The sequence below is a fragment of the Monomorium pharaonis genome, chromosome 8 (genome assembly GCF_013373865.1).
Source record: "Monomorium pharaonis isolate MP-MQ-018 chromosome 8, ASM1337386v2, whole genome shotgun sequence".
NCBI lineage: Eukaryota > Metazoa > Arthropoda > Insecta > Hymenoptera > Formicidae > Monomorium > Monomorium pharaonis.
In genome coordinates this window covers 22,848,951-22,863,474 of record NC_050474.1, presented here as the reverse complement: position 1 = coordinate 22,863,474, position 14,524 = coordinate 22,848,951, and the positions used below count along the sequence as shown (strand labels likewise).

At 32.5% G+C, this 14,524-nt stretch overlaps 1 protein-coding gene across 23 annotated transcripts in view; it reads left to right on the top strand.

Annotated features, from left to right (window-relative positions):
- The first annotated feature begins 2,908 nt into the window (after positions 1 to 2,908).
- Positions 2,909 to 14,524, top strand: part of LOC105834791 (twitchin) — a 95,585-nt gene continuing 83,969 nt past the window's right edge. For 8 of the 23 annotated variants that reach the window (XM_028190030.2, XM_028190028.2, XM_028190033.2 and 5 more), the window contains exons 1-3: positions 2,915 to 3,752; positions 12,317 to 12,835; positions 13,689 to 13,710. In XM_028190030.2, the coding sequence (XP_028045831.1) occupies positions 12,523 to 12,835; positions 13,689 to 13,710 (335 nt within the window). In that variant the 5' untranslated portion in view covers positions 2,915 to 3,752; positions 12,317 to 12,522. Of the gene's footprint in view, positions 3,753 to 12,316; positions 12,836 to 13,688; positions 13,711 to 14,524 lie in introns of all 23 variants that reach the window. The other 15 variants (XM_036290826.1, XM_012677530.3, XM_012677521.3 and 12 more) reach the window with 5 other exon arrangements.

Below are 14,524 nucleotides of genomic sequence, written 5' to 3'. Positions count from 1 at the left end.
TATTTAGAAAAGTGTCCGGTTTGCCAGAACTGAGAGAGACTTGCGTCTCGATGCTTCGCGTGAGATTTCTTCGTTAGTTTTTTCTCTTCTTGTTTTTCCTCTTCTTCATTTCATCTTCTTCGGTATTCCTTCTCTCGAGCAATCTTAACAAGAACATCATTGTAACATTTCCCGGATAAGTGAAGTATACACATTGTACCGCTATTTATCAGTAAATCTATACTGCGCCCACTGCAATGAAAAAATACCAATATTTAGCATTTCCTTGTACATATAAATGAATAATTGGATGTTGAATAATTTCGCAATATTTACGATAATTGTTTTTTAAAGAATTTTAATTGTTAATTATGTAAACTTTTTACTTTAAAATTTACATTTTTTTCTAAATATTTCTTATAGTTTAGAACAGTCCCGGTTATTTCCAACAGAATTCAATTTATAAATGTCAGTGACATGTTGACAGTAGTCGAATATCGAATAATCGTCGTTACTTTTTCGTGATTTACATACAATATATTTTTTACTTTACTAAATTATTTAGCGAGAGTAAGGAATTTTTGTGACGTTGCTTTTTATGAGATGTCGGATAAATCAGATCTAACGAAGGCAGTGACACATGGCTCTGTTTTCACAGTCTACGATAGGCCGACCGTAAACTGTAGGAAAAAAAGATAAGTAACTTGTAATTATGTCGTTGCTCAAGACCCTCGTTGTAACGTTTCACGGATGGCTTGAGGAAATATGTTTGTCAGGATATACAGAGTCATCTCGTACGGCCACTCAACGTTGAGTTATAGCTATAATGTCCGGTTATGTCAGGAGAAGAGATTCTAAAATTAAATTACTGCAATTAGTCGTCTCTTGTACGAAAGAATCGTCTCCGAGGGGATGAAAGGTAAATGATCTCTTGTGTATTCTTTTTGTCAATTTCTACACAAATCTTGATCGTAATTTAAACTAGATAACTAAATATATTGAAAACACGACTACAATTTGGTTATCTTATTTTAAATTGCCATCGACATTTGCTACTGTGAATTTCGATTACTTCTGTGTACACCGTCTTGTTATTTTAATTTAACATTTTACAATGACGATTACGTCTAGTTAGATGTCCAAAGTAAACTAGCAATTTCTCATTCTATTATAGCTTCTACTTACGAAGTTATAATTAATCTTTAGCTGCAATCTGAAAAGAACTTATACATAATATTATTATGTAATGATTATGTATACAAGAAATCTTACAATTTTAATTTTAATGGTAAATTTGATTAAAGAATAATATTCTTTCTAACTATGTAAAACATTTCACACACATATACATATATATATAGAAAGATAATAATTTCAATGACTCATCGAGCCTTGATTAAATGTTTCAGAAAAAATTTAATAAAATGTTTGATCATTTTAAGAGGCTACTTTTTTTAAAAGAATTTTTTAAAAGAGTAGTCTTTCGAATTACATAATTAAATTTCGCGGTTTTTCATAATTTTTCATAATTTTGAATTATTTTTAAAATATAGAAGATAAAGACACTTTGCGTGTGCAATTTCGCGACTAAACATGACGACATTGACACGTTTAAATTTCTTTAATTTGTAAGATTGAACAAAATTTTGTTTATTTTTTCTTGTCATTGATTTCACACGTCTCTTGACAACCTCGAAAACACATGATTTGATGCGCGCGTGATATACTCTTATTCTTTTTTTAACCTTTTGTCTAGAGAAAAAAACCCTCACCCGTTACGTGCGGGTATCGCGGTGCTATCTAATTTCATCACGGGGACGCCAACGTGAGAGATTCCATTCCGGTGACTTTTCGCCAGTCATTTAGTTCCACTGTCGATAGCGCGGGTTCATTTTTAGATTCGTTGCCGACAGCCACATCCATATGACAAACTCGCCAGTGACGGGAAATAGAAATAGCGCAAGTGACGAAGTCGCGTCAATGCGCTAAGCGTAATACCGCGTATATTCGTCCATATATAAATACAATGTTAAAAAAAGATTCAAGTAAATAAAGAGTATGAGTAACTTTGAATTTACATTTTTTCGGAGCAGTTTGTTTGTATATATATATAACATATATATGATTAAATTATTATATATACAAAAGATTGAACGTTTATGTATGTCTACTACGCTAATGAAAAATTCAATTTAATAGAGAGATATTTAAATTCTTTATTATAGTTATAGCAAAGAGTCTTTGATATTAATAAATTAATTCTAATTATATGCAGTTTTATAAGCATATATTTTGTTGTAAAAAATTTTATTTATACAAATTCATATAGCTTGAATCTTCGTGTAGTTCATTATTGTCTTCGTTAACTTTCTTATTTTATCATATAAAAGCAAACATAATTGTGTAACGGCAATGCGCCAGATATAAGAACTGAGATAAATCTCAGTGAAACACGCGTGCTCCGATTACGAAAGAAGTACAGCGTGTAATAAATGCTTTTTCTCGTCCTCTTTACTGACTACACATGTCTGTCGGCGCTTACTTGAGGGATTGCTACGCTCTGACCTTGGATAATTCGCCAATGGTACTTTTTGCCGCATGATATTGTTGCAATAAGTTGCATCTTGCATCACCATTTTGTATATTAAAAGTTAAATATTAAGAAATTTAAATGGTACAAAAAATATTTTTCGCATTCATAGCCGTTAAAGAGATATACTAACAAGAGAACACAACCAAGTATCTTCCTTCAATTTTAATAACCTTTGGACGTGTTAAAATGCAGACATATATTGTATCTTTATTTATTAAATGCTTGATTATATATTATTTGTAATTAAATATTTAAAACGTGCAAAAAGTACCATTTACTATTGTAATTTGTAGGAACATTTTATTATTTGTAAAGCTGTATTATTGAATGTATTTGTGTAATGCACTAATTTTAGCATGTATCTGTATGTAAAGGAAAGGATTTCAAAATGTAATATTTAGCTGACATTTGAGTATTATCGTCCGATCTCTTGACATTGGTGGTAGAAAATAAGCCAGACATCACAATATTATTACAGTAGGATTTTCAGTAGAGTAACAGCTGTCCGTCAGTAGTGCCGTTGTGCGGAAAACGCGTGTCTGACCTAATTGTGCCGTTATCACTTATCGTACGTGACTTCGTGCATTTCGGCACATTATGCGGAGCGTCGCGGCGCCTGCGAAAGCGTAGGCGTGCGTATGGCTCGACGGGGATGTAAGACAGAGGATTTCGCGTAAGATGTGGTAGTGGCGACGGTAGTGGTGGTCGTGGTAGTGGGCGAAACTCCAACTTCGAGGTAGCTTCGTGACACCTTGCGCGTTTAGTTGGCGCGCGGGGCCCCAACGATTGGGACGGCCGATAGAGACACTCCGTGCAAGTAAAAAGAGAGTAGGATACGAGAGACAAGAAGCCGAGACAGCAACGAGCGACCATACGACGATTAACGACGACGACTCAAGACGAAGACGACTGAATCTGAAAACAAGGAAAAAAGAAAGAAAAAGTTCCTTTTAATCTGTTCCATTTTATTCTCGCGTAAGTTTATTAAATTCTCGAGGCGAGTTTCCCAAGTTGTGTGTGTGCGTCTCGTTGTCTGCCTCGGGGTGGTTGGGAGTGATCCAGGAATAAACCACCACTTTGCCGTCGTCGCGGGTGTCCGAAGGGAAACGCCCGGTCAGGTGCCGGAACTCGCATCTTCGGAAGGAAAAAACTCATCCTCTCCCTGAAGGAGACGCTTCAAGTAAGTCTCTCTCGATGATGCGTTGGATGCGCAAATGTGAACGTTGTGTGGCTGCGAGGGAGCGTGCGTGACGATTGCCAGTTTCACGCGTGTCAGTGCGACTTCTCTTCACACTTTATCCAAGTGACCGAGCTCCCTTTGAATTCCCTTTTCTTCCTTTTGTTTTGTTCATCTGTTAACGTTGTTAACGTCGCATCGAGAACCGTGTGTGAACCGTTCAGTGCCGAAGTGAGTAACAAGTGACTTTCTCGATTGCGCGCACCCTCACCCCCGATAGTGATTTACGAGGGGTAAGTGAAGGGACAAGTGGATTGAGGAGGTATGTCACGCTCTCACGACAAATTGATTCAGTTATCCCCGTAGATCAGTCGTTATCCCTTGGAAAATCTTATTGTCTCTATCGTCTCAATTTGACAACCGAGAGATCTTGCCTTTTAAAATGAAATTTATAACAGATATACGATTATATATACAGGATCTTTTGTTTTAAATACTATAACATTATTATCTTATCTTTTTAACATTACAATCTTTAAAGATTGAATATTATTATCTTCAAAATATATAAAATAAATCTATTAATGTTAATGTTAAATATATTTGATTATTTTAAAATGATTTAATCATATAAAAATTATGTGCAAATTTGTGGTCATATGTTATAAATTTTCAAGCGAGATAAAAAAATTTAGAAGGCATTTATTTATTATAATAACTATTTGTTTCATTTTGGAGTGGCTAGTGAGTCTTTTAAATTATTCACGTAATGAGCAAGGCGTTTCTATCAGCTGTCGCGTTTCTTCCAGATCTTTTCCAGTACCGTAATTTTCTCGTTGACTCGTGGTATGTCCTCGATTGCTTAGTCACTGGTTTTTTGTTTAATATTTGTTTATTAAAGATGTACATAGGTAATATGGCTAGTATACAGTTAGTTGGGCTAGTTATTAAAAAAATTTCAGCCCCCATTTCCAGCTTACGTTGTAGACTCGGTGATCCTACTTCACATGACTAATTATCACAAGTTCCGTCGCGGCGGCGGCGGCGACTATTCGTAGACTACTATCTAGGTATCTAGGCTCGGAGTCCACTTATTTTTAGAAGGGCGTAACGTGAGGAGCGGTTCGTACAACCATCTTTTCACTCGTGTCGTTATTCCATACGTCGTCCCGTCTATCTTCACGTCACCATGGCGTCCGACACTTTGTCTAACGCATCATTTATCGCCCCGTCTTTTCGTTGACTTTCTCTCCTCGATCTTTCGCAGCTCGTTTTTATGCGATAATTTCGAAAGTCACTAATAGGGATTTTATTTGTCAGTTTCTTTCTGTACCTTTTCATTCTAATTATGATTCTAATAACATTATTTACAGAAATATTTAGGTTTAACATTGCCACGTATAATTATTGATTAACAAATTAAGTTAGTTGCCTTTTCTTTACATTTTCTTTACGTTTGTTATGGTAATAATATAATAATGTATATAAAACGTCATACTTTATATCAAATGTGCTAGACTTTTAAATTTTCCGTAGAGAAAAAATTTTGTTAAGAATTCAATTATATGTATAGAAATGACATATTTACTTTACAAAAGCTTTTTTCACTATCGTAATTATCATAGGTAAATGCTATTTTCTTTTGTTATAGTTTTTCCTTTTGATTTAGTAATCGATGAAAACCTCAGAGTGCCCGACCAATTTAAAAATACTCTACATACTGGAGAAGTTGGCTGATTGTGAATGTGAAAGATATATTATTATGCATAAGACTCTAAAAAGTGCGATTTTTAATCTGATTGATATTAAATGATAATTAATCTGATTATTAAAGATTCGATTAAAGCAAATAAATTTTTGTTATGAGATCTACACATTTCAATGAATAGAATAGAACCTATTATTTCAGCATTACACAGCCAAGAAGGGACTTGGTTTACAATAATTTCTTATCCACATATAACTGTCCACTATATGAAAATGTGTACATAAAAAAAATCTTTACTAATTCTTAGTATCTTCGATATAAAATGTTCAAGAGTAATGCCAAAAATTAATTTAATGAAAATTTAAGACAGCTATTTTTTTTATTAAATTAAATTTTCTGTAGATGTAAGTATTAATTTATAATTTTACATGAATTCTTAAAAATTCTTCTAAAAAGAATTTTTTTTAAGTTTCGATGATAATTCCACATACAGAGGCAAATGTGTTTATTTAAATTAATACGTTATTATTAAATTTGATATAACATTTTAATCAATTAATTATTTGATGTGTTTACATACATTAATATATTTTTGGATGTATTGTTGGATGCGTTGTCAGCCAAGCGGTTCAGTTCACCTGTTGATTGTCAGAGTTAGTTGTTAGTACGAGGTGACTAATATTATTCTTGGCGATGTTTGCCATTGTCTAATGATTTGTCTAATAATCGACAAATTTGTTTCTGTCTTTGCGCGTAATTAATCAGTGTCAATATAATTTTTTTTCATAAAAGAAAGAAGAATAAAATAAAGAAATCTAGATAAATGAAATAATGTAGTAGCTCTTAAATTTTAATATAAATATTAGCACTACAAAGATTGAAAAATGTGTATTTCTTAATGTTGAGATTTTTATTTATTAAATAATTTAATAATAAACTTTGTAGTGCAGCCATTTGCGATACTAGCTCTTTTTCTCAGCAACCCTAGTCATTCAAGACTGATCTAGTTAACTCATAACAGAAGATTGGCCTAAAAAGTGATTCGTGTTCTTGACCCTTAAATATTGCAAGATATATTAAATGAGTCAACATTTATTTTGTAACTGACTTTAAATAATCATATGTATATTTTATTAATATATCGAGCACTTTAATAATAAAGAATAATATATTTTAATATAAAAAATTGCAAGACGTTTTTGCGTTATAATTTAAGTTGTTACAATATTTCTCTAAATTTATTTCAATTTTTTACATCTAAATTTGTTATTCATATACTTGTTTAAATTATATGCTGTTGACATTCTTATTTCATTTTTTACACTATTTTACAGTATCGCGCAAATAATCTAACAACGTTGAAATTATAAGCGGGCCAAGCAAACCTTTCATCACTGGTATTTGACATAATTCCCGTTTTTGCAACCGAACGTTTCGTCGTGTTCTGCCAAAAAGTACGAGTGCGAACGCTTGTTTACAGGATTTCTCGCGTTTTATCGCGGACAGATCGATCGGTGATTTTAGTGCCGACTCGTTTGAGTCAGTCGGCTAAAATAGATGCGCGATGCGTCGCAAGTAACACGGTCAGTAGTATAGGCATGGTAGAGTGCGCCTGTGAAAATGTATCGTAAAACTAATAATTATAACTCTCACGAGTAGAGTTTAGTTCCGGATGTAACTTTACCTTGAGCGTGGAGTACTATTGAGAATTATTCTCATGTAACAAAAATTTTTTTTTAAATAACATCAAAAATCTTAAAAACCAATTTTGAAAATTATCTTCTTGGTTATTTAAAAAAAATGTATTCCGAGAAATATTATAATACATTTTCTTTTTATTAAAAAAATAATTTTATAGTATGTTGAAGTAAAGATTTATTAACAACGATACTACTTGATACTTAAAATATCTTTAATGTTTTAATTCCATTTTCACTATAAATTTAATTATTATAATGCGTTTTTAATATAACCCGTCTTTAAATTAGATTAGAATTACATTTCTGAGAGAAAACAAGTTATTCAAGACATGAATCATGATGCAATACATTACATAGATTGTAAAATATTTTTGGTTTACTGATTTCATGTGATTTCTGAGACTGAGTGAGTGTTTAACATAACAGGTGCATTAGTCACGATTAAATAATATAACTTATTTGATTGACAAAAAATATGCGGTATATTAGAAATCATTGTTGTAGTTAAGTTTATTTATATTGCAAACTTTGGCAAAAGTATAAAAATATTAACATTAAAAAATGTTAGTTTTTTTAAGTAAATGTTTCTCACGTTTTATCTTACAGCGGTTACATGAATTGTTTCATAAATTTATAATGACGAAGAAAGGAGATTGTTCGATGCACGTGACTCAGAACTCTGCCAAAAGTAATTGCGCCTTTTTAATGACGCTGACTCATTGTCAAACACTCGTTGAACATTTATTCCTATTAGAGATTTTAACAGCTTTAACATTATACTGTCTTACATTTTTTATTTCTATTCTTTGTCTATATTTTTTACATTTTCCACTTCAATTATAATGTGAACATCTATAATATTACTTCTATTTTTTTATTAATTTGCTTTTTTAAATATCTAATGGCAATGTGCTACATTTTTATTGGGTCATAGTGTCAACAAATATGTATTGTATCACAAATAGCCGGTAAAATTATGCCAAAGTGAAGCAACACTTTCTATATAGTTAGCAAAAATATTAGGTCAGTTGGATGCCGACATTCTTTCATGTATAATGTGCCGACATATTCGAAGATTTAAATAGCATATTTTTTGACTGATATCTGTCTAAATCTAAAAATCGTTTGTCATTTTACTGTAAAAATGACCAAATTAGTATTATATTATTTAAAACAATCGGTAATTTTCGAAAATTTTGTTTTGACTTTTAATTTTCTTCTTTTGCATATATAAATAATTTTCTTATCAAAAGATACGAACGGTATTTTCTGTGAAATGCATAAGAATATCTTTTCTGATCAATAAGCTCATCAATGAACAATAAGCTACATATTGTTTTAATCTACCTAAACTATTTATGTTAAAAAGCAAATAAACTTAATTTTTTAGAAGCGGATTCTTATAATAAGTTTAAGAAAATAAGTATTTTTTTTAATAGTAAAACATTATAATAACATTTTTAAAATTTAGTGCATTTTTAAACATTTGTAAAATGAATATTTAAAAATGTTATTTCATATTTGGTTAATGCTTTTGTTTTATCTCATTTTTGGAAGATCATCGGATGATAACTGTGGCGCGAAAATCAGACAACAGGCAAAAGAGGTGGAGGAATGCGAACGAGCTATTACGAAGTGCAGTAATCTCGGGAATGCATGTGGAGGCCACTTGCCAAGTCTTACTGTGACGTTATAATACTCGGTCCACCCGTTTTGCATGCTGTTCCGTCGGTTCGTTAAGTTCTCTCTCGCATCTGTTCGATCTCGTCTTCTCGAAAAGATTACTGGTCGTGGAATGTGTCGACTTTAGATCGTCTCCCCAACATAATGCAACGTTAAAAATTTGTTAAGAAACCTACGTTTGCAATTAATTATATATTTGTTTCCTTAATTTCGCCAATAAAAAATTTAGCAGATATGCCTGAAGCTTTTTTTCTGTGAGAAAAAAAATAAACAAAATCGTGGAGGCGTCGAAACGTTGAATTTCACGGATTTGATATGTTTAACATCGATATCGTTGGATTAGTAGCTTCTTTATCTTTTGATATGTGTTGTGACTTGGTTATCTGGCACTTCTTGAGATGAGTGTGAACGAAAGAGCCAGGCGTATCATATTTCCATTGCTTGGCTGGAGCTGACATAATAGGATGATTTGTTTCACAATTTTGTGGTTTGGACGGTGGCAACCGACCAATTACGCGAATCTCACGTTACCGGAAGGATATCGTCTCGTGTCCCAACGCCTACCCTTGCACTTGGCAGTCTTCTCCCGGTACCCGTCATGCGAAGCTAATTCATACCTTCTGAAACGATTGTCACCTATCGTCAGTGTTTACAAGGCTTTTCGATCAAGTTTAAAACGAACGTATTATCTCACGATTCTATTTATAATATTATTAAAAATTATACAGATGGCAGTTTTTTAAGCTGACTCAAGTTTGCTGTAACATTTTATCATATTTATAAAAATTATATAGAATTTCAAAAATGATCTTTCTTAACTTTTTTAGAGATAAAAGAATAAACTAAATGGAATATTGACTGTTTCTACATATTTTTGCGTTATTTATTTTATATTTCTGTTTCTGCATTATTTATTTTATATTTATCAACAAATCGAAATAATTAATTTTCTTACATTTAACTTTATTACTGTTTAATTAACCACAAACGTAATTTAGTTCAACAGGATTCCAGTTTAATAATTTCTGATGATTTTATGCTAATTGCGATTGAAATGATATTAAATCATAGTCTATCATTTTTTACTAGAAGATATTTTGTACATACAATAATGTTGCAAGAGAAAAACAGGTGCAGAAGACCTATGTCATCGTGCGTTAAATGTCATCGTGCGACGTCACGTGATACGTCACGCGAAAATGATCTAGCCACGTAGCTGGGCGATCGCCTAGGCGAATCGACAATCCTGGCACTTGGAGGTGTCGCGCGATGTTACAGATCTCAAAGGAACGATTGTCTGAAGTTGCATGCGAACATATTACATCCGACGGGTTGTATCGCGACCCAAATGCACGCGGCTTCCACAGTTAGATGCCAAACATAATAACCGATTACCAAGATAACTGGCCCAACCTATTTTCGAGCCAAGAGCCGCATTAATAATAGTGGCCTTACGTCACCCCATGGCTCTCTCGGCCTTGGGGCCTCGCGGGAAAATACTCGCTTGAGCTCAGAGAGCAAGAGTCATGTGCGAATTCCACGAAAACTCGCTGTTTGCTGCGCTCAATTTGCAGTTGAACGTGGCCGGCTAATGGTCCTGTACATCGGCGTGGTCCGGGTGGCCCGTCGTCGCCGTTGCCACCACCGCGTTGGTACTTGCTGAAAATAGGCCCGACACTCGTAAATTATGAGGTCCTTTCGACGCGGCGAGTTGAGGAAAAGCAGGCGTCGCTCATTCCCCGCCGCAGTATTTCGTCCGAGAAATTATTATTAGAACGACACGAAAATAATTTGCAATTCATATTTCAGGTTTTGCATCTTTGCAAAAGAAAATCGATATTTACATAATTTTTTATGAAACGTAATAGTGTTTGCTATTCTAAAGAAAAGATTTATATTATTATCCATTTTACGATCAGTGATAGATCTGTATAACTTATTTGCAGAATAACTATTACAGAAAGAAAGGAAGAAAAAAAAGGTTAAAATATTTCTAATTGTTTTATTGATTTTATTTTTACATTATAATATTTACAAATTTTACATATATCTATATTGTATTCTATGTATAGTAAAAGGCATATTAGTTTTTAGAAAACTTTGGTTTCATGTCGCTATTTGAAACAATTTGAAAATACAAATGCTTGGCACTATACTAAAACAGTTAGGATGTGTGTTATTTATTGTGGTATTATTTTGAAATAATTCACGTTTTCAACAGCTGAAAATCGTAAGCGCAAAGCGATTTACAATCAAGAGGGAAGAACAATTTTGAGTTCCGCTCGTTTACCGTGAGAATACGCGATGCACAATAATCATTCGATGTTTCCTTAAATTATTATGTAAACATCTATTTGTATTTATTACAAGCGATAAATTATTCTTAGATATACTAGTTTGGACCTATCATTCTTGGACGTTTTTTCACTGTTGCGGCTAAAAAATCGCTTTATCTCGTTATTTCCTGGGGATTATCTTTTCAAAAATCAATTATCGCAATAAAGTCACATTTAATTCCAAGACGAAAATTTTTATTTCAACAATTGATATACTTTTTCCGACGTTTTCGTCATTTTATTGTATGACTGATTTTTTTTGCGATTCGTAATGATTAAAAGTAAAAATTGTTTTTGCTCTTTGTCATTATACGTGCTTCATTCATCTTGACTGAATATCAACGCAACGCGGTTCCACGGTTGTAAGCAATGCTAAAGAAGGCTAAGTATAGGTGTTCGTACAAAAATAGCCGCGGTTGAGGCAACTACAGGTGACAGCTGCCAAGGTTTACTGAACCACGGTGACTAGATTCGAAATATAATCATCACTCTGAACTCTGAACTGCGATGCAAATACTAAATATCAAGCAAAACAGAGTAATAGTAATTTCGATATCGAGGTAGTTATTGTTTGATAAATTAAAAGTCTCCTACTCTTTAAATCTGAATGAGTAAAATCTTACTGATTTGTAATGCTATACTTAAACATGATCATTAGTGACTATTTACTGTCTTTCAATGATTCTGAGTAAAAGAAGGGTATTCTCATTGACTGGAATCAATGTATTATGAAAGACAGTGCATATATCTGAAATCACATTGTCTTTCAGTAAATAATAGACTGAATTCGATTTAGAGAGTAAAAGGCAAATGAAAAATCGTATTTTGTAATAAACTTTATTAAATTTTAACATAACATTATTTTTTTGGTCATAATTTTAATTTTAATTGCCAAAGTATGCTAGCGTGTTTTAGTGTGTATGAGTAAAAAATAGGTTAAATAAGACAAAAACGTATAAAATGTTATAGGAACATAGATCCATAGAAGGAGCTTTATTAAAAAGTTGCAACAGAAATATGTAAAAATCTAATGGTGTAAAATAAAATCTAGCGCACTTTGATCGTTAAAACTTAAAATATCTTACGTATTAATTTCTATATTAATATGTACTTGTATCCTTTTGTTTTTAATATTATCAGAAATCTGTAAGAGGCGAATAAAGGTGGACGTCGAGCTCAGAAGAAATCCGCGACAGGTTGGATGGTGCCGCAGGCCGGCGCCATTTGAACCGACGAGCTGGGCAAAGGAACTTGTTTCTTTCTTTGGGTTGCGGGCGTGAACACGCAAACGGGACCGAGTTTTCCGGGTCTCGTTGTAGAGACAGGTGCGGAGGCGTGCCTCCACCATGGGGGTCGCCGATGACTTCGCGCCCAGCTTTACGCAGAAGCCGCAACTACGGCAGGAGGATGATGGCAACCGGCTGATATTCGAGTGTCAGTTGGTGAGCTCGCCTAAGCCCGACATAGCTTGGTTCCGCGGCGAAACCGAGCTCAGCGAGGATGACAGGACCAACTTTAAAGTGCAGAGTGTCGGGACGAACAAGTTCCTGGTGGTGCTCGAGCTCGATGATGTCATCGAGACCGACGCGGGCCTCTACAAGGTCAAGGCGAAGAACAAGATGGGCGAGGTCGCCGCTTCCATCAACCTCAATTTTAGTCGTAAGTATTCATATCTTTCTTTTTTATTTTTTTCTAAGTTATATTTCTTGAAATTATACACAGAAAAAAAGATTATTCTTGATTTGAAAATATCTTTATTTTTAAAATGTTAAATATATTAAAATAAAGTTACATTTTTAAACAAAGTTAATTTTACTTATTTACTTTATAGTTTTATCAAGAGAAATATATTTTCATTATTTAATTATAATTTTTATGAGAAAAAAATGCAGATTGAAAATATCAACATTTTTATGAATCAAGAATTAGATTTAATTATTGTTATTGTTATCAAAATATTTATATTGTGCTCTTTAAATATTATAGTATTAAAATAGAAGTGTAACATTTTGCTAAAATTTAAGTTTATATATATTACATTCTTAAAAAAAATTAAATTATATGTAAGCAAAAAAACATAATTGTTTAAATTAAGTTAAAAAGAATATATATGTTTCAATTTGATACTGTTTTTTTCTGTGTAATATTTTCATAAGAATGTAATTACACATTTTAGAGAATTATAAAAGTCTGCGCGAAATGTTTTACTTATGATCAATTTACATTTACCTTCATTTATTTAGAATTCTATAAAATAGGAAAACCGTAACGATTAATTAAAATTAACAAACGTTAGTAAAATAAATTAACCATGTTGTTAAAAATGTAAATCCATTTCTCACGTAAAAATTATTTTTTATAATAATAAATTAATTTTATTTTTAATTTGTAATTTAAAATTATTGATAGATTTAATTATTGAGTTCCGATAAAATTGTACATTAATTTTTATCTAAAGTTTTTGTAAATTAGATTGTTTTTTGATTAACATTTTACCATTATATTTTTCTAGCAATGGATGAGCCTAGAGAGAAGTAAGTCGATAAAGTTTGTACCGAGCAGAAGACTTATTTGTCGCTTCTCCAGGCTCTGTTTAATTAACTTGTCTTACGCTTCGCGCTTAAGCACTAATGCGTTTCTATTATTATTTCACCATCGTATATTTTTCTGCTCTATTTTTGTTTGTTTTTAAATTTGTCGCTTATTTCGTTGTCTTTTGTTTTTCCATTCATGATTTTAGCTGCCAATCAGTCCATTGGAAGAGGGTGAGAGCATTATTTATGCTGTGTTTTGAAACTGTAATAATTGTCAATTTTATGAATAATTTGTTATTTCAAAACTAATGTTATATCATTTTTTAAATAATTTTAATCAAGGAAAATATCAGATATGACGATAATTTATTCTTTTAAAAGCTTGAGAAGTTTGTAATGGAATAATTTTCCTATTAAATTACATCCCGATTTAATTCTTTACAAAATGAAATTTATTATAAATACCTTATTGAAAACATTGTGGAAGTTTAACTCAAAGTTTAGAAAGGTTCTTGCACACTGTGAAAGTTTATATAAAATAATCTTTTTGATTATTTATTATTGCTATTGCCACGCTATCTTTGTCGATAACGTTTGAGTGTACGTTAAATTGGCCTAACCGAGAATAACCGTCGCGGTATGTCCGTTATTTTCGGGCACGTTCACGCCATGCACCACGCGCAATCCGATAGAAATCACGACGGCTCTTTACGCGTTAGCTGGACGATCGGCCGCTTCTTACCGATTCACCCACGCAGACAGAACGCAAACACGAAATGTGGATGGAAATAGAATTAAGGTCTTCTAGTTTTGA